Below are 18,339 nucleotides of genomic sequence, written 5' to 3'. Positions count from 1 at the left end.
GAGACCAGATACCCCAGATTGAGCCAGGCACACAGGCATGCACACACACATGCACGAGGCCTTCACCTTTGAGGCTTCAGAAGTCAGAGGAAACCAGAGAGGAACGAGGAGAGGCCAAGAGAGAATGCCCTTCCAGGGGTTCAGTTCCTATGGAGACCGGGGCTGCGAGTGTGAGTTCTCTGTGGCCCTCTTGGACCCCACTGCTTTCAGTGATAAGGGGGGAATGAGGTACACAGTCTGGGCTTCAGATTTGTATGGAGACAAAATTTATTAAAACAGGAGTCCAAAAAACCATGAAGGGGATTGGTATGAACATCTCCAGGGCAATTAAGAAACCCTCTGCTGTTTATCTACCTTCTCTCTTATCGTGAAAGCGGAGGATCTATTTAACCCGTTATTTCTGTGCTCATCACACTCTTAGGGAATGTAAGGGGTCGTAGACTTCCTCTGAAGCTCCCTCAGAGCTGAGGTATGTGGTCGCTACATTTATCCTCCCGTGGCTAAGATGTGGTTTTTTGGTGATGACTCCCTCACCCTCCCTGCAAACGTAGGGCTTCTCCCCTGTGTGTGTCCTCTGGTGTCCGATGAGATTTGACTTAAGACTGAAGTCTCGCCCACACTCCCCGCAAACGTAGGGCTTCTCCCCTGTGTGTGTCCTCTGGTGTCTGATGAGACTTGACTTACGACTGAAGTCTCGCCCACACTCCCCGCAAACGTAGGGCTTCTCCCCTGTGTGTGTCCTCTGGTGTCTGACGAGAGCTGACTTAAGACTGAAATCTCGCCCACACTCCCCGCAAACGTAGGGCTTCTCCCCTGTGTGTGTCCTCTGGTGTCTGACGAGATCTGACTTAAGACTGAAATCTCGCCCACACTCCCCGCAAACGTAGGGCTTCTCCCCTGTGTGTGTCCTCTGGTGTCCGATGAGACCTGACTTAAAACTGAAGTCTCGCCCACACTCCCCGCAAACGTAGGGCTTCTCCCCTGTGTGTGTCCTCTGGTGTCCGATGAGATTTGACTTAAGCCTGAAGTCTCGCCCACACTCCCCGCAAACGTAGGGCTTCTCCCCTGTGTGTGTCCTCTGGTGTCCGATGAGATTTGACTTAAGCCTGAAGTCTCGCCCACACTCCCCGCAAACATAGGGCTTCTCCCCTGTGTGTGTCCTCTGGTGTCCGATGAGACCTGACTTACGACTGAAGTCTCGCCCACACTCCCCGCAAACGTAGGGCTTCTCCCCTGTGTGTGTCCTCTGGTGTCTGATGAGACTTGACTTACGACTGAAGTCTCGCCCACACTCCCCGCAAACGTAGGGCTTCTCCCCTGTGTGTGTCCTCTGGTGTCTGACGAGAGCTGACTTAAGACTGAAATCTCGCCCACACTCCCCGCAAACGTAGGGCTTCTCCCCTGTGTGTGTCCTCTGGTGCTTGATGAGACTAGACCTATCCTTGGAGCCTTGCCCATAGCCTCTGTACTTGACTTTTACAATTCTTGATACTCCTGCCCCCATGAGTAATTTGCCTGTGTCCTCTGGATTCACTTTCTGGCCTGTGCTGGGCCCTTCCTCCATCATTCTCTCATGTACCCCAGAACTCCCCATTTGCCCTTTGGGAGAGTAGGAAAAGGCCCTTGAAATCCTCCTTAGCCTTATCCTTTTCAGCAAAGGTTTGGACCTTTCCTTGACCTCTTGACCTTCAGGTTTGTCACTCCAGCTGTGTGGATCAGAATATTGCTGCTGCCGATTTTGATAGCCTGGGCAGGGATCCTCTGGTTGGACGCGGTCTCTTGCAGGTGTTCTCGGGAGGACCTGAGACGGGTGACTGCATTGCACGTGTTGGCTGAGGAATTTCTGACTGGAGAAGGCCAGAGAGCAGGAGCCACATGGGTGGATCTTGGGCTCTGGGTCTGCTGAAAGAGGAAGCTTTTGGTCAGGTAGATGGTTTGTCTCCGGTAAGGCCTGAACCACTAATCATCTCAGTGTTGACAGCGCAAGCTCTGTCTCCCAGCAAGTGTGCCTTTACAGTCTACTTTTCCATTCCATTTTTACTCACTCTGTCTTCTTCAGAAATCCAGAAAGCCTGTATCAAGGGCCTTTTCTACCTATGGCCCTGACTAGGGACCTTCAAGTAGCATCAGAGGCAGCGTCACTCCTTATAGGAGGTGGAACTGCAGTGACCTTTGCCCACGTACGAGTATCTGAAAAGTCCTATCACTTTGTGACAGAGGGGCCACAGGTATTTTATCCTGTTGGGAGAGAACACTCTTGATGACGGGTGGAATTGCCCCGAGTGACTTCCTACAAGGGGAAGGGATTTATTAAGTTAGGGGCACTCATCCTGGAGATCTCCAGATGTGGAAGGCGGGGTAGGGTAGTGGTTAGAGCACCTGTGAGTAAAGCTGGATTTGAGGCTCCTCATTCACAGAGACATATTAGTTGAGCAGCCATTGTGTCTGAATCTCTGTGAGGAGGTGGGATTCAGATTGGACAAGACCAAGTGGTCCAGGTCCCACTGACTAAAAGGACTCTGGCTCCTGATGCCCCCAATAGGTCATGAATTGCTTCTCGCTCAGTTTTCCATAAAGCTGAAAATGAGAATACATCCTTCCTCAGAACGCCTCACGAGTATTCACACCTCATTGATTTCAGTCAGGCTTAGTCCGTTTAAAATGCAGTAGGAAGTCCTGTTTAAAAATACACCCCAACTCCTGCCCTTCTTCAGACAGTCCACTCTCCCCTCTGCCCTGGTGATGAACTGACCGCTGAGCGGATTCCCCACTGCTATCTCTTTCCAAAAAACGAGCCAAAGCATCATCTTAGAGCAGAGAACATGCCCCTCGCAGCTGAGAACCGCACGGTGGTTTCACGTCACCCGGGAGGACCCCCGTGTCTGTGCGTGGAGCACAGGCCCTGAGGCCTCCGTGTTCTGTCCAGCCTCCTGCCTCTCCCTCTGTGCTTCCTTCTTTGACCACCTGCATGGCCTCTCTTTCCTGCCCTGGTGCTGCGGCACTGGCCGCTCCCCTGCCTGGAACACTTTGCCCACAAATGCTGTCTCTGGAGAGCGCCACACCCCACCCCTCCGCTCACATTGATCCAAGGCACTTTTTCTGGGCTACTTTTCCTCAAAGCACTAATTGCTGTCTGGTATGAGGCACATGCTGCTCTAGGGCAGTGATTCTGACCGACCTGTTCAATCTCTATTTCCAGTTCGTGGAGCCCTGTCTGGCACAGTGTATGAACTCGTGTGACAGCAAACCGAAATGGTGACTGAATGCAAATCAACGTGTGCACATATCATCTAGAAATATGGAGGGGATTAAGAAGAAACAGCTAAAGGTGAGAGAGCTGGTAGGTGCTTGAAAACTTGTTTTTTTCCTCTAAGCCTTTCAGCCCTAAATGATGTTATATATTTTTTGCATGAAGGATTAAAAAAATTAGAAGAAAAAATTTTTAATATAAAAAATTTTCCTAAGAGTCAAAGGCTTATGAATCAATTTCTGAAGCATCTTAATTGAAATTTTACTGACTCCAGACTGGAGTTTACTCCATTCAAGAGCCGGACCATGAAAGCTCCCCAGGAGCGCTTCTTGCTTTGTGTTGGAGGAGAAGCGGTGCCCACCTCTGCCCGCCGCGAGCTCGTCCTTCCACCTGCTGCCCCACTTGATGCCGAGCTCCTGGCTGTACTCCTCCCCGTACCAGACCAGCAGCTCGCAGCCCGGCCTGACCACCCGGCAGGTTCGGTAGAAGATCTGCCTGTGATACTGGAAGGCCACCAGGTTCTGCTCCTCGTCATCCCGGGCACAGTTCACATACCTGGGGTTGGGGCCGGGAAAGGGAAGGAAGGCACAGGCGATGAGTTCCCTCCGTCTGCCAGACCCAAGCCAGCTCCTGGCCTCCGCGCTCTGGCGCTGCCCCCAGCTCCCACTGCGCCTCCTCGGGAACCTTCTGTTCACACCTGCGAACTTGTCCTGTGAATCCCTATCTCCAGGTGCTGTTTCCAGCGCGCATCCAGGCCGGATTGCTTTTCTCTCCTTACCTAATCAGCTGTTTTCCAAAGCCCAGTTCCAGACTTGTCTCCACCTGGATTGGCCATAAAACTGGTGACCTCTGGCTTCTCTAAACTCTCAATGAAGTTCTGTTTTTATTCCACAGAACTTGGTGCTTCTAGTTTAGCACACATCCCTCAGCACTCAGCCCCAGCCTACGTTCTCTCGAGAGGCCTGTCTCCAGTCTCCCCACGTGTATCCAGGGCCCCCCATTCACTTGCCTCCCCCAGGTTCCTGTAGAAACTTGGAGAGCTCTCTGACTTAGCTCGAAACACAGAACAATAGTAGTTTATTCACTTTCTGCCTCCCCTGATGAAAGGAGGGGACCTTAGAGAAAGGGGCGGCTCACAACCATCCTGCAGTCCGTTTGTTCCCCGGCTTCAGAACCCAGTTCTCACTGGAACCAAGGCTGGGAAGGTGGCCGCCCTCACAGACTAAAGGTCCCTCATGTTAGGTTATGCTGGTGCTGTGCACTTCTTGAAAAATAGGAAAATTAGATTAAATATTCCTAAAATCAATTGCTTAATGTCTGTCTGCAGTGTGTCCTCCGTAAGCACATGGGTTATGTGATCTGTTTAAGTAATGGACTCCGTTTTCTAAACTGGAGCATAATAGTAAGTGCTTGATAAGTGTTAATTAGGTGAATAAGTGTCCCTGGTGAGTCTAGACTCCTCAAGTTGTTTTCAAGTACCCCAATTTTCTTGAGCACAGAGACGTATTTTGAGGACGTATACTATATTTTTATTTCCTTTTTTCTGACGTCTCTTGAAATGAAAGAGCACTGTATGGAAAAAAAGAGGGACAGAAGATGTAAAAACCATTGAGGGGGGCAGTTTGAGAAGGAAAGGGACATGGGCTTGAGAGAGATGAGTGTCCTCTCTGGAACCTGGAAACCTACTGGACTTACCTCATCCAGTTGGCCCAGGACTTGTCCTTTCCATCCACGTACTCGTAGCAGTTTCTCCCTTTGGTGATCTGAGTGTCAGAAAAAGAAGTTAAAGGCTTTTTTTCTTTTCTTTTTGGTGGGAGGTAATAGAAGAATTATTTCACTCTGCTATCATCAATGCTCTTCAGCCTGCATGGATGCAGCTGCCGGTCATGACCACACAACAAGCTCCTTCATCACCATCCTCATGTCTGAGTCTATTTGTCCCCTCAGGTCAAGGGCCCCGCACGGGAGGAGCCACTTCTCTGTGCCGGTACCACCGTGCTCCCACCCGTCCTCTGATCTTTAAACAGAAGTTCCGTGTTCATGCAAAGTGCACTCAGTACACAGAGCTAACCGTGTTGTCCCCATCCATGTCCTAGCCTGTTGAAGGTGAGGCCCCCCCCCCCCACCATCCACAGAAGGGATGTGGAGGCCAGAGGACAGGGGAAGAGGTGGGTTTCTCACCAGCCAGGAGTACCCACTGTTGGCGGCCTCTTCATCTTCTGTGATCTGGCCCTCATAGGGGCCAAAGTGCAGACCCAACGGCAGATCGGATGCCTCGTTCCATACGCCAAGCCCAGCCTCAGGGATGCCTGATGGTCTGATACTTAATCCAGGGGGCAGAGTGAGGGCAGAGCGGTTGGGATGCCCCTTCTCCACTGCACTGTCCTTTACAAATGTAGGGGCCCCGTGAGCAGCACAGCTGTCAAGGAAGAAGTTCTGACACTTCTCACAATCTGGAGGCGAGAGCAACAGGGATTAGGGAAGATACAGTGCGTGTTCCTGGTTGTAAAGACCTCCAGAAAGAACCGGGGCGCTCATGTCATTTGGCCTCAATCCTGTACCCCAAGTCACTAGACAAAGGGGATGATTTGGGGACCAAATGCTAAGGTGAGGTTATTGTAGCAAGACATAACAGCCTTCTCTGTAATGGGCCAGTGGGGTCACTCACAGAGGTAGTCGTCGTCCTGGGGCTCGCTGACCTCTTGGTACACTTGGCCCTTTCTTTCTCGTAGGCTATACATCTTCACTTCAATCTGCTTTGTTCTGCGTTCTAAGTTGGAGAAGAGTAGGTAACTCTAGGTAACAAGGTTGGTGGGGTCTGGAGTGTTGGTCCCTGTTTTATCAGAAAATGTGAAATCCCCTCCCATCAAATTATCACCTGTCCTTCTGTATACTTTGTTTTTTCCCCCTTTAACTACTGGTTCAGAGAGACCGAGGCTCCACACTGACTACAGATGCCCAGTTCAATGTTAGCTTCCTGTTCTTCCCGTTATTAGGTTTAACTTCCCAACCTTTCTACTTAGAAAATGGTTCATTGACACATTTACTCATTCAGAAAATATTTGTTAAGGCACATTACATGTTAGGCATTGAGCAGAGGCCTTAACTAAGAAAGCATGGTCCCTGTTATCACAGATGGATTTTTGAACAACGTGTATGTGTCAGTACTTTTATATTTAATTTAATGCTTTCAAACACTATACGAGTTATGTATCCTTATATTCACTTTAGAGATTAGCAATCAGGACCTCAGAAAATGTGTACGATTTTCCCAAGGCCCCAGTGCTAACTTCACGTCTCAGATCAGTCCAGCCTAAACCCACGCCTACCCCAAGTCCACCCCACACACCTAGGCCATACTAATCAGCCTTTCTAGAGGAATTAGAGGGACTAAAGCCCCCAAGGTATTTTCTCTTACCCAGCTTTTGTCTAGCGTGCCGTGCAGAGGTGCTTGCTGCTCCGGGAGGGGGCGCCGGGCGCTGGGCCTGCACAGGGCCCCTTGCCTTCTGCGGTTGCGCTGCTCCTGGCAATTTCTTCAAACTAGATTCATTACCTAATGGCACCGGGGGCACTCCCTTCAACGGGAGAGTCACATAGTAAAAGACAACATGCATTTCTTTAGTTCTTTAGGGCATATGAAGTGTTTTCACATGCATGACTTTAGTCAATACTTCAACAACCCTTGGAAATACCCGGGGCGGGTGGAGTCTGAACGCTAGAGCGTAAATAAAGGGCCTAAGCGGGTAGCGAATCAAGACTAGAACCCATATCTTAAGGTTCCTTCCCTTCAACTTTCTCTCAAATTCCTCCGTAAAAGTGAGAGCGAGGCAGGGAGAATAATTGGGAAGAATCAACAAAGTCTGGGAAAGAAGCGGTGGGTAAGGGCTTATAGAAAAAAAGAGGGGGTCTTCTATTAATTAGTGGACCTCTGATGGACGAGGAAATGTGGAAAAGTACAGAGGGGACAGAACACTTCTGGAAAATGAGGTGACAGAGCAGTGAGATTGGGAAGAGAACAAAGAAATGGTATGGCAGAAACATATCTAGACAATAAAGAAAACGATGCTGAAAGTTGCAGGTTGTCATATCCCAGAGAGAATGTTTGGAATTAGAGTAGCTGGTTCCCATCGATTCTGCTTGAATAAGGCTGTACGACTAGCTAGTTCTCCTCAGTTTCCTGATCCATAAATTGGTATACATGCTAATTCTTAACGTTACAGTGGACATGAAATTTAATAACGTTCACCAAATTGTTTTGTGAGCTGTTGATATTTAACACAGTGTGAATGTGAGAGTCCAGCCCTGCTATCAATTTACCCCCTCAACTGTCTCCCTATTTGAAATCTAGCTCACAGATACTATCTTCAGCACTCCTTGACCCTCTTACTTCTAGGTGAATGTTTAAATGTGGAGTCACTCATTCAGAAAACACCCAGGGGGCCCTCAGGGGCCTTGAGCTGGGCCTGGGACTTCTGAGAAGAAACGGGTATGGACGAGGCTCTCAAAGCTTGCAACGCAGGGGCAGGCTAAACAAATGATTCCAAACATGAGAGTTGCCTAATTAGAGCTCAGAGGAAGGAGCTGTTACTTCTTCCTGCAAGAATGAGCATTTGAAATCAGTTCCAGAGGGATGAGTTTCTGTTGAAACGTGGGTAACCTCTATGAAGTCCTTAAGTTATTTTCTTATTTGTTGTTTTCAGTTATCAAACTTGAAGCTAGTCAGGGCTGGGAGGTGCTTCCTCTTATCAGAGTAGGAGGCCCTGAGGTTGGGGCATCCGTCTCCTTCTTCGTCTCGGACAATCCACTCTACAAATTGCCTACACATCTGTCAGCTTCCCTTAGTCAGATGGTCTTAGCATGTCACTCACTTTGGCGTAGCAGAAAAGAACTGAAGTTGAAATCATCCATCAGATGAATGATATAAAGATGTATGAATAAGACAGTGTAAACTTTATAAAACTATGGAAGTTCTACTCAGCTTGTAAGTGTTTTAGAGAAGGAGCTTTGGATGAGATTGCACTACCAGTGATACTGTGATCTCAGGCATATAATCATACATTTCTTTACCTCAGTTTCTTGATCTATTCAATGTAAATGGTGATAGTTACACTACCTATAGGTACTATAGGATTGTTTTAAGGTTTAAAGTGAGTTTATTCATGTAAAATGCTTAAAATAGAGTCTGAAATATTATGAAAATAATGTGAAAATAGAACAACCTACTATTGTTGCTATTCTTATTAACTATAAAAGTGACGATGATATCAGACATTGTGCTAAAGAATCATGAAAGGAAGCAGCAGTGTCTAGGATACTCTGTGTGTTCTCCTATTCTTACCTGTGATTGGATCCATGAGGAAGATTTCCTTGTCAACAGGATTTGGGAAATACTTACCTTCTGGTGTTTACTGTGCTCCACTCTGAAGGCCACCCAAGAAGGTTTAACTAAAAGATGATGAGAAATCAGTGTTTCGGTTGGTAAATGTTTCCAAACTCTGGGCATCTGAATTAAGGACACAGAATTCTGAACCAGAGAGGGACAAGTACAAGGATTACCAAAGGGGGAATGGAAAATGATTTCTGTATCATCAACGCCTGTGCTTCCGCTGGGAGCATCACATAGTTTTCTTAAAATTAAAAAAAAAAATAGACAAAACCTCATCTGTGCTTCATCCTATGTTCATAAAGTATCAAATAAATTTACTTCATGACAAAAATACTCAACAAAGTAGGAATAGAAGGAAATTACCTCAATATAATAAAGGTCACATATGAAGAGTCCACCTCTAACATCATACTCATTGGTGGAAAAAGTGATCTCTTCTAAGATCAAGAAAAAAGGCAAGGATGCCCACTCTCGCCACTTCTATTCAACATAGTACTAGAAGTCCTAGCCAGGGTATTAGATAAGAAAAGGAATCAAAAGCCTTCCAATTTGGAAAGAAAGAAGTAAAATTAGGTTTGTTCACAGATGACATGATTTTATGTGTAGAAAATCTTTAAAATTCCACAGAAAACACTGTTAGAACTAATAAAAGAATTTAGCAAAGTTGCAGGATACAAAATCAACACTCAAAAATCTTTCTATGCACTCGGGACTTCCCTGGTGGCACAGTGGTCAAGAATCCGCCTGCCAATGCAGGGGACACGGGTTCGAGCTCTGGTCCGGGAAGATCCCACATGCCGCAGAGCAACTAAGCCCGTGCGCCACAACTACTGAGCCTGCATGCCGCAACTACTGAGCCCGTGTGCTGCAACTACCGAAGCCCGCGCACCTAGAGCCCGTGTTCCACAACAAGAGAAGCCACTGCAACGAGAAGCCCATGCACTGCAAAGAAGAGTAGCCCCCGCTCGCCGCAACTAGAGAAACCCCGCGCGCAGCAATGAAGACCCAACGCAGCCAAAAAAAAAAAAAAAAAGAGAGAGAAAACTATTGAGAATTATACTGGAAAACCCATACATCCACCTCCATTCAGTCTTATGTCACCATTCTGCCACAACCACTGCAGGTCTTTTAATTTCTATTTCAAAATTCAGAAACAAAAACAAAAAACTAACCAAGACACAGTGAAGCCACCTGCCAGCCCTTACTCCTCTGGTGATGAATTTGGTACTTCTTATTCACATTCAAATTTTTATACATTTACGGCCTTTTAATGTACCTATAAACAATATATATATATATATATATATATATATTTCCAACAAAAGGTCTCATATTTATTACTGAGCCAAAGCACTAATGCAGAAACACTGACACAAGGAGAAAAATCATTTTTTCCCAATAAAACAAATGGATGCGTTTGTCCAGATAGTAGTGATGTTTTCAGAGTGATATGGTAAGAGGCAAGTGACCTTCCACAGCATAAGTACGTGAGCCACCTCACGTGTGGCTCCTTATAGACCCAGCTTGGCTCTTCTCCAGTGTCTTCTCTTGGAGTTGTACCTGGTTTTATTACCAGTTTTCATTTGAGTCCACTGGGGAATGGGGCGATTCTACTTTTGTTTCTTGCCCAGGAATCGCTCGATCGTGAAAGTCTTGTGAGAAGACATGGTGAGGAGCAGAGTCAACCGCACATTGGATGGCAGAGAAGGGGAGGCTAATTATTTTACATATTTAAAAACTTTATATGGATAGTCTCTTACTGTGTAATATTCTGTTTTGCATCTCGCTTGTTTGGTGAACAATTATGGGGTTTTTTTTGCTAATGCCTGAGATGCAGCTGAGACCTAAACCCAGGTTGGTTTCAGGAAGACACCTCTAAATCTTCCTGGCCCCTCACCTTGCTGCCTTGGAGTCCATTCTTCATCAGAATCCTCAGGGTCATCCACCTGGGGTTTGGTGGCCTGCCTGCGGTGACACATGAAAGCTGGCCGAGGGGCTCTGAGACCTGGAAAGAAGCAAAATCTTCGTTCCAAAAGGGAAGAGCTGGAAGGAGGAATAAAGCCCAGAGGCAACGGAAAGCGCCACAAAGTCAGTGTGACTTGGTAGGATGGGCTGGGGGAGTCTAGAACGAGGCGAGAGGCGAGCTCTGCGTTGCCAGGGCCAGGCCCACACCGAATACGAAAGAACACACATTTCCTGCAGGTTCGTCTCCACACAGAAGGGAACTGTGAGCCGATGAGGCCACCTGAGAGAGAGCCGAGCTCACACGGAGACCGAAGACCTGCTCCACGCCTCCCAGGCTCCCAGGCAGCCAGCATTTCCCGTTACCTATAGCAATCAGGGCTTCATAGTTCTTTTTCACATTCCTGTATCGGACTTTTTCCCATTCTCCCATCTGTGTCCATTCGTCCTTGGAGAAGTATATGGAAATGTCTTTGAAAGCATCTTTGGCCTAGAGAAAATAACAGCCTTCCTCAGTGACTCACTCATCTCAGTCGAACTTAGAGCTGGGCCGCCCCCGCCGCCTTGGGCAGGCTGTAGCCTGATGCCGCTGGCGGCCTCTGTGAGACAAGGGTGAAGGCGCTCCTTCCTGACTGTGTCCTGCTTCACTGAGCAAACGCTGAGCATTTTCCTCGCTCTCCCTGGACACAGAGCGGTGGACGATGCTCGTGTCCTGTGTCCCCCCCCCCCCCCCCCGCCATCTTAGCCAGCACCAGGCACCCCCATCCTGTGTCCCTTCACAGAGGAGGCCACCCAGCGGCGCAGGCCCGGGGTCTGTGGCCCTGCAGGGTCCAGCTCCGCGAGCCTCCCGTAGAGCCGGCTTGGCGCCCGGCTTTGCCTCCTGCAGCCCTCACCGTGGGCGTCCGCTCTGCTCTCCCAGCGTCGCCCTCAGCGCGCTCCTCCGGCCGCCTGTCGGTGCTCATGGGCCCGGGACCGCCTCAGGGCCGAGGCGCCTGTGGGAGGGGAAGGCGCTGAGGTCGCTGCCCAGAGCCAGGTCTGCGTCCCCCGGGTGGGCTGTGCCGAGCAGGAAGGTGCGAGGAGCCCCGCAAGGGTTAGAGGATGCGGAGGGTACTGATGGCGTGCACGGAGCCTCAGCGGCCACGGCAGCGCCGCCTAACGCGAACCAGGCTCGGCTTCCTCAGTCCCCCTGCAGCCCGGCGCCCCTGAGGAAAGGCACTGGCAGGCCGTGTCTGCGGGCGTCTGAGGGAGCCCCGAGGAGCCCGGGAGCCCCGGATGCTGCGCTGGGGGCAGGGCGACGACCAGGGCTCGGTTCCAGCGACGGACGGGGACGGTTTCTCCAGGAGGGGTTTCGGGGCTCTCCACCTGGGGGCTCCGGAAAAATCTGGGCGTAACGTGCGCTCTATGCCTAAGGGACAGATCGCTCAGCCTGAGGAGATCTGGGCCACTCCGGCTGAGGGAACTGGGGTTCCTCAGACCCGAGGGGGTTCGGGGTCCCTTAGGCTGATGGTATTTGGCGTCTTTGGGCTGAAGGGATGTAGAAGGCGCAGGCTGAGAGAACTTGGGACCTGTGAGCCTGAGGAAATCGGGGGTCTCTCGTGAAGGGGCTTTAGGTTCTCCCACACTGAGCGTAGCTGGGGTCTTTGAGGAGGAAGGGGTTAAGAGTTCCCGGGCTGAGGGTACTCCGCGTCTCTGAGGTTAGGGAAATTTGGTCTCTCTGCGGGTGCTATTTTTAGGGCGCCTAACCTCTAGGGGTTACTCCAGGTATTTGGGGGGTCTAAGCATTAGGGGATTTGGTGTTTCTGTGGGTGAAGGGACTTTGGGTCCCCGAAGCTGAGGAGATGTGAGGTCCCTCAGGTTAGGACCCGGGGTCCCTCCAAGCTCACGGGATTTGGAGCCCCTCAGGGTGAGGGGATCTGGGGCCTCCCAGCCTGGAATTTGGAGGCCTCGGGCTGAGGGTTTATAAGGGTTTCGCAGGGCGTGTTCCCGTCAGTCTCCCCGCTGTCCCCTCGCGTGGCCCACCCCGGCCCGGCGCGCGCTCCGGCTCCTGCGGCTTCGCGTCCTCCTGAGCTGAGGCGAAGCGAAGGGCGCGGAGCCGGCTCGTAAAGCCCCGTCAGGCACAAGCCACCAATCGGCGCTGCGACCGAAGCGGTCCCGCCAATAGGCGGCCGGGAGGGTGCGGAGCGCGCACAAGGTCCCGCCCCGCCGCTCGGGGATTGGCTGCTCTGGGTCCCGCGCGTGTCTAAAAAGAAGCCTCCAGCGCGCAGGAGCAGCTTAGCGGTTTTCATTGCTTGCTTTTTCCGCCCGCCGTCAGGCACCCCGTCTTAATCCTGGAGCCTCAAGCGGGCGGTGGGTCTTTAGAGTGGACGTGGCCATCCAGTGCCCTGAACGAGAGTCTTTGTTGCACCGGACGGTAGTCGTGCTCCCGAACTTTCTCCTAGGCCCACGTGTTCCCTTCCTTGTAAAATCCAGTTTTGGCAAGAACTGTATGTGATGAGTATTGCTTTATTCAGGGGAAAACTAGGTAATTAACTAAAATCTGATGAGACACAAAATAAACAACATACGGTCAAAGATTTAAACGCAACAAATGGAATAATAAGTATATTAGAAAAAACACTGGGAGAATTTTTTTTTTTTTTAACTTTATTTATTTATTTATTTATTTATGGCTGTGTTGGGTCTTCGTTTCTGTGCGAGGGCTCTCTCTAGTTGCGGCGAGCGGGGGCCACTCTTCATCGCGGTGCACGGGCCTCTCACTATCGTGGCCTCTCTTGATGCGGAGCACTGGCTCCACACGCGCAGGCTCAGTAGTTGTGGCTCACAGGCCTAGTTGCTCCACGGCATGTGGGATCCTCCCAGACCAGGGCTCGAACCCGTGTCCCCTGCATTGGCAGGCAGACTCTCAACCACTGCGCCACCAGGGAAGCCCCGCACTGGGAGAATTTTAAATCTCAAAGTAGAAGTGGCATTTAGGAGTAATCTGTATGTTTAAGCAATGTAGGTCTAAAAAGGCTTCGGAAATGAGATATAAATAAAACCAAAAAGCCCTGCAAGTGTTTTCCGTTAAAATGAGGCATCAAATTCGAGGACAATGGATCTGCAGAGGGGGCTTCACAAGATAAAATGGGGAGAGTGTTTCTGCCCTTTACCTAGCTTTGGTCACAGAAACATAACATGATTTCCATGTATTGGAAGCAAGACAACTGACTGTAGAATTATTGTCAAGGTGGGACCACGAGTGCTGGTTGGGGGTCTGGATGGAGAGATGTTACCAGAAAACTGGGTTTGCCTCTTGGTGGGTGTAGAGCCAAAAGACATAACCCAGCCAAAGACTGGGAGAAGGAGGGATTTATTACTTGCAGCAAGTAAGGAGAACACCAGGGATCTTGCCAAAACAGTGTCTCCCCAAACCCCCACACTGGGGAAGTTTTAAGCTATGGGTACATGCATGTTCATGGAGGGCCTTGGGCAGTAGGCAGAGTCCAAGCTTTAGATGATTGAAGTCTTGAGGGTCAGAAGCGGTCACCATCGGCCTCCCTTAGGTTACATTTGATCTGGCGTTGATAGATGATGTAGATATAGATATCTATTCTTTTTCAGATTCTTTCCCCTTATAGGTTATTACAAAATACTGAGTGTAGTTCCCTGTGCTATACAGTAGGTCCTCGTTGATTATCTATTTTATAAATAGCAGTGTGTATGTGTTAATCCCAAACTCTTAATTTATCCCTCCCCCTGCCTTTCCCCTTTGGTGACAATAAGTTATAAGATTTTATATTCCTCAGAAATGGGGGCGATTTTAGTTTCCTCAGAAAGAGAGGTATCATTTTCAATGGAAAAGCATTCAAAAGAAGATTGAAGCTTCAGCCAAGATTATTAGATGTACATCCTTGGAAAAAAAATCACTTAATTTCTCTAAACTTGACCTGACAAATAAGACAAAAACCCTCCACTGAACTTGCTTATAATCAAGTGATGGAAATATCAAATGGAAGTGTTAGAAACATCTTATTTTACACAAGCCTTATACACTGCTCTACGTTCATTACAGTTTGGTTTGCACATCTGTTCACTGAAGTTACAATGTTCTCAAATTCTGTTACTGATCCTCCAGAATGGGCCCCAACAAGGGTCCCCCTGCCCAGTGTCATTGGAGCCAACAGATCGAGACTGAGTTTGGTTCAGAAGCAAAGGAAAACTTTATATTTTGATCAGAGAATGGAGAGATGAGAGCGTGCGCTCCCCCGCGGGCTGTGGGCCGGGCTGCTGTGTAGGGATCCCGTCAGCGTCAGCGGGAGGGAGGGGGCGGAGCTCTCGAGGGCCGGGTTGGCTGGAGCTCAGGCTCTATGTCGCGGAGTCTGCACGGGGTCCCGCGAGCTGAGGTGTCGGCCCAGCCATTTTGCACTAGGAAATCGGGTCTGAAGTGCCGGGTGTGAGGCCTCTGCATGCGGAACCGTAGGAGCACGTGAAATTGGACAAAGCACAAAGGAAAAAAAGGTTAGACTTTATTTTATTGCCCAGATTCTATTTTTATCTCCCAGGAATTTTTAATGGGCTTTGCCGGTGACAAACCCCTCCTCTGCCTTTTGTCCCATTCCTCATTCTTGGGGCGCTGAGGGTGCAGACCCCTCTTCTGTAAATGCTTCGTGCTGAGTTGGGTGTCCTCATACCCGGGGGGAGGGGCAGGACTTATCCCCAGCAGCCTCCAGGTGAGGTTGATTGCCCCCAGGCCTCCTCCCTCACTGCTCATCCGCCTGAGCACCAGCATTGGAAGTTTTATAGATTCTAATGACCTTTAAGGGTCCAGGAGAGAGATGCCCAGAGACGCTGGGGGGGGGGCCGGTTTTACCCCACCCCACATTTGTTTGGCCACACTTGGCTGACGGTTTCTGCCAGCCTAGATGCTCTGACCAGTAGTCTGCGCTTTCTTCAATTAGGCTCCTGAATTAACGTACAAACAGCACCAGGTGTCAGAGCCTTGCCTGGTCAACTCCCAGACGGTCCAGGGCCGGTGGTGATCCAGGACCATGACAGCCACTGAGGCAACGGCCTTTTGAAGTAGCTAGGAGTCGAGCCGGTCTCATTGGCCGCCGTCACCGCGGTGGCTGCTGGCTTTTCTATGGTGACAGCGTTATATACGGTTCCCCCGCCAAGCTTATTAGCTCCCCTCTGGGTGCAGTAATTCCTGCAACCAGTAGTCTGCTCTTTTGGGGCACACTCTTGTTGTTTTCTGGAATAGAAGCTCCAGGTCAAAGAGATGGTCACATGAGTCGTCATGGGGGCCCATTGCCCCAGGTTGTCTCTCTGGAGGTTGGAGCTTGAGGGCCTCCTCGCTCGAGGTCAGTGTGTCCACGGAGCGACCCCTGCAACTTCAGGGCAAGGTGGGTGGTTAGGATCACCAAGTGGGGTCCTTTTCCCTTAGGAGGGAGATGGCCTTGCGTGCTGCTGATTTCCAGGTTTTTAGATACCCCCAGTATCCTGGCCCGGTGGGGCGGCAGGCCCAACCCTTGGTTACCATGGTTTCTCCTACCCGGAGGGCATACTTGCGTTGTTCCATTTCAAGTGGTCCCAGTTTTTGCACTATTACTCTAAGGACGATTCACCTTCTACCGGGAATGTAAAGGTCAAAGAGTTTAGCTAAACTAGGGAGGTCCAGGGCAAGGGTCTGAATTGACTGCTCTTTCCATTCTTGAAAGGCCGCTTCTGGATTCTATTCAAAAGGATCATCATCTTTTCCTTTCAGTGTTTCATATAGAGGCCCAGCTATTAGACTGTAGTTAGGGACCCAGATGCAGCAAACCCCGGCCTCCCCAGGAACCCCTAAGCTGTCTTCTAGTTTTAGGAAGGGTGAGGCTGCAAATGGCTTCTTCCCTTTCCTGGGATGGGCTTCTCCGACCTTCTGTGAGAATGAAGCCCAGGCAGGTCACCTTAGTCTGTGATATTTGAGCCTTTTTCTTGGACACCTTCTATCCTTTATTGGCTAGGTAGTTCAGAGGCCTCCTTAGTAGGGCTGGCGATCAGAATGTCATCTGCATATTGAAGGAGGGTTCCCTTCTCCAGAGGGAGATCTTTTAGGTCTTTAGCTAAAGTTTTCCCAAAGATGGTGGGGGAATTTTTGAACTCTTGGGGCAGGACATTCCAGTAGCATTCTTTTTGTTGTATGTTGAGTCCTGCCACTCAAAAGCCAAAATTTCTTGTGACTCTGGGACTAATGGAATACAGAAGAAGGCATCTTTTAAGTCTAATACAGAATACCATGTCCTGGTGGATGGTGGAATGACCAGCAGGGTGTAGGAGTTAGGAACTACTAGGTGTATATCCTCTGTGGCTTCACTGACTGTCCTGGCGTCCTTTACCAGGTCCCCAGCAGCCCACGGGGCTCTCGTGGTCAGGCCCCTCCCAGGATATGCAGCTCCCCTGGGCAGGTACCCAGCAGCCCACGGGGCTCTCGTGGTCAGGCCCCTCCCAGGATATGGAGCTCCCCTGGGCAGGCACCCGTCAGGGCTGGGCACCCAGGAACCGTGCACGTAGCCCTCATTGCAGAGCACCCCCAGCTCACCTGTCGCTCAGAGCTGACCCAGAGCACCTCAGAGCAGGACTTCAACTAACAAACAGCAGCTCCGACAGGTCTGTGACCCTGGGCTTCACTCTGTGCGGCCTCCCTCCGCCTGGTCTTCCAGAGGCTTCCACCGCAGCTGGGGCACCAGGCCCCTGTCTCCACCCACCACCCCTCCTCTCCCTGACTCCTGGGTTCCTCTCATTAGGAGAGGGTCTTCTTGAAGTTGTCTCCCACTCATGGACCAGATAAAACGATTAGAAAACAAGCCAGAGCTGCAGCCCTGTGTGTATCCTGACTCTCAGGACGCCACACCTGTTCCTTGGGCCTGGCCGGTGCAGCAAGGCCCATTTTCTGCAACTGTGAGCCCCTGAGGGGCGAGGATTGGCTGACCTGGGCAGCCTGACCCGGCCGGCCAGCCCTCCCCAGGTGTGCCTGGGTTGAGGTCAATATAAACACCTCTCCAGGCAGCAAGAGCCCCTGCAGCTGTGCCTGACGCCATATGCTCTGCCCCGTCAGCAGTCTCGGGGCCAGGCTGGTGGGAGGGAGTAGGGCCCACGGCTCTGTGGGTGGCCCGGTGTGAGTGGGGCTCTGCTGGACTTTCTGCAGGAGTTGCCGGGCTGCCACCTGCTAAAGAAGAGGAAGTGTCACCCATACCTGCCGCTGGAATTTCTCCCTGGGCAGAGGTGAGGAAGGAAAAAAGCAGTGGGGGCCGGGACAGGAGGGGTACCTCAGGCAGGGAAATGGAAAGCTTCCAGAAGAGCGCCCGGGGCCAGGACCATCCTGGCTGGCCTGCAGGCACCAACTCGGGCCTGTGTGCTGTCGCTGGTGTGGCCCTTCCTCTAGTCTTTCAAGTCCTTGCACACATTCAGGTGTTTTACCTGGGAAGGGTGGGAAAAGTTCAGCAGCAGCTGGCCTGGGGCTCAGCTCACGTTTACTCGGAGACGCCTCGGCACGGTCCCCCAGCTTTGCAATGAGGACGCTCCTTGCGGGGGGGCTGCTGGCTGCGTGTGAGACGATTCCCCACCTCTGACCAACTTCAGAATTGTTTACCACTGCAGCAAGTGCCCTGATAGGGTTTTCATCTGTATAACTGGTGGGTTCTGTTTTTTTTTTTTCTTTTTTTCTTTTTTGGTTCAAGGTAGGTTTTATTCCTCTTTTTTGTATTTATAGATATAAGCATGG

The 18,339-nt window shown here is 50.4% G+C and overlaps 1 protein-coding gene and 1 pseudogene across 1 annotated transcript; both read right to left on the bottom strand.

Moving 5' to 3' along the window:
• Positions 1–225: 225 nt before the first annotated feature.
• PRDM7 (PR/SET domain 7) lies at positions 226–11,560 on the bottom strand. Its single transcript, XM_057534428.1, has 10 exons — positions 11,492–11,560; positions 10,965–11,088; positions 10,534–10,641; positions 8,646–8,695; positions 6,669–6,825; positions 5,919–6,020; positions 5,432–5,703; positions 4,946–5,013; positions 3,612–3,805; positions 226–1,902 (listed from the first exon to the last, which is right to left on the bottom strand). The coding sequence occupies exons 1-10, from the start codon at positions 11,558–11,560 to the stop codon at positions 410–412; spliced, it is 2,637 nt and encodes an 878-aa protein (XP_057390411.1). The 3' UTR covers positions 226–409.
• LOC103021031 (60S ribosomal protein L39-like) lies at positions 10,148–10,303 on the bottom strand (annotated as a pseudogene).
• Positions 11,561–18,339: the final 6,779 nt, after the last annotated feature.

This window comes from Balaenoptera acutorostrata, chromosome 19, assembly GCF_949987535.1.
Source record: "Balaenoptera acutorostrata chromosome 19, mBalAcu1.1, whole genome shotgun sequence".
Classification (NCBI taxonomy): Eukaryota; Metazoa; Chordata; class Mammalia; order Artiodactyla; family Balaenopteridae; genus Balaenoptera; species Balaenoptera acutorostrata.
Note: the sequence above shows the minus strand (reverse complement) of the source record. Positions and strands in the feature narration are given on the sequence as shown.

What these genes read in the sequence shown, in the direction of transcription:
- PRDM7 (XM_057534428.1), bottom strand. Translation starts at nt 11,560, where the DNA reads ATGAGCACCGACAGGCGGCCGGAGGAGCGCGCTGAGGGCGACGCTGGG. An exon ending in ATGGACTCCAAGGCAGCAAG is followed by an intron (nt 8,696 to 10,533) that starts GTGAGGGGCCAG and finishes ATCATCTTTTAG; the next exon opens with TTAAACCTTCTTGGGTGGCC. An exon ending in TCCTGGGCCAACTGGATGAG is followed by an intron (nt 3,806 to 4,945) that starts GTAAGTCCAGTA and finishes CCCCAACCCCAG; the next exon opens with GTATGTGAACTGTGCCCGGG.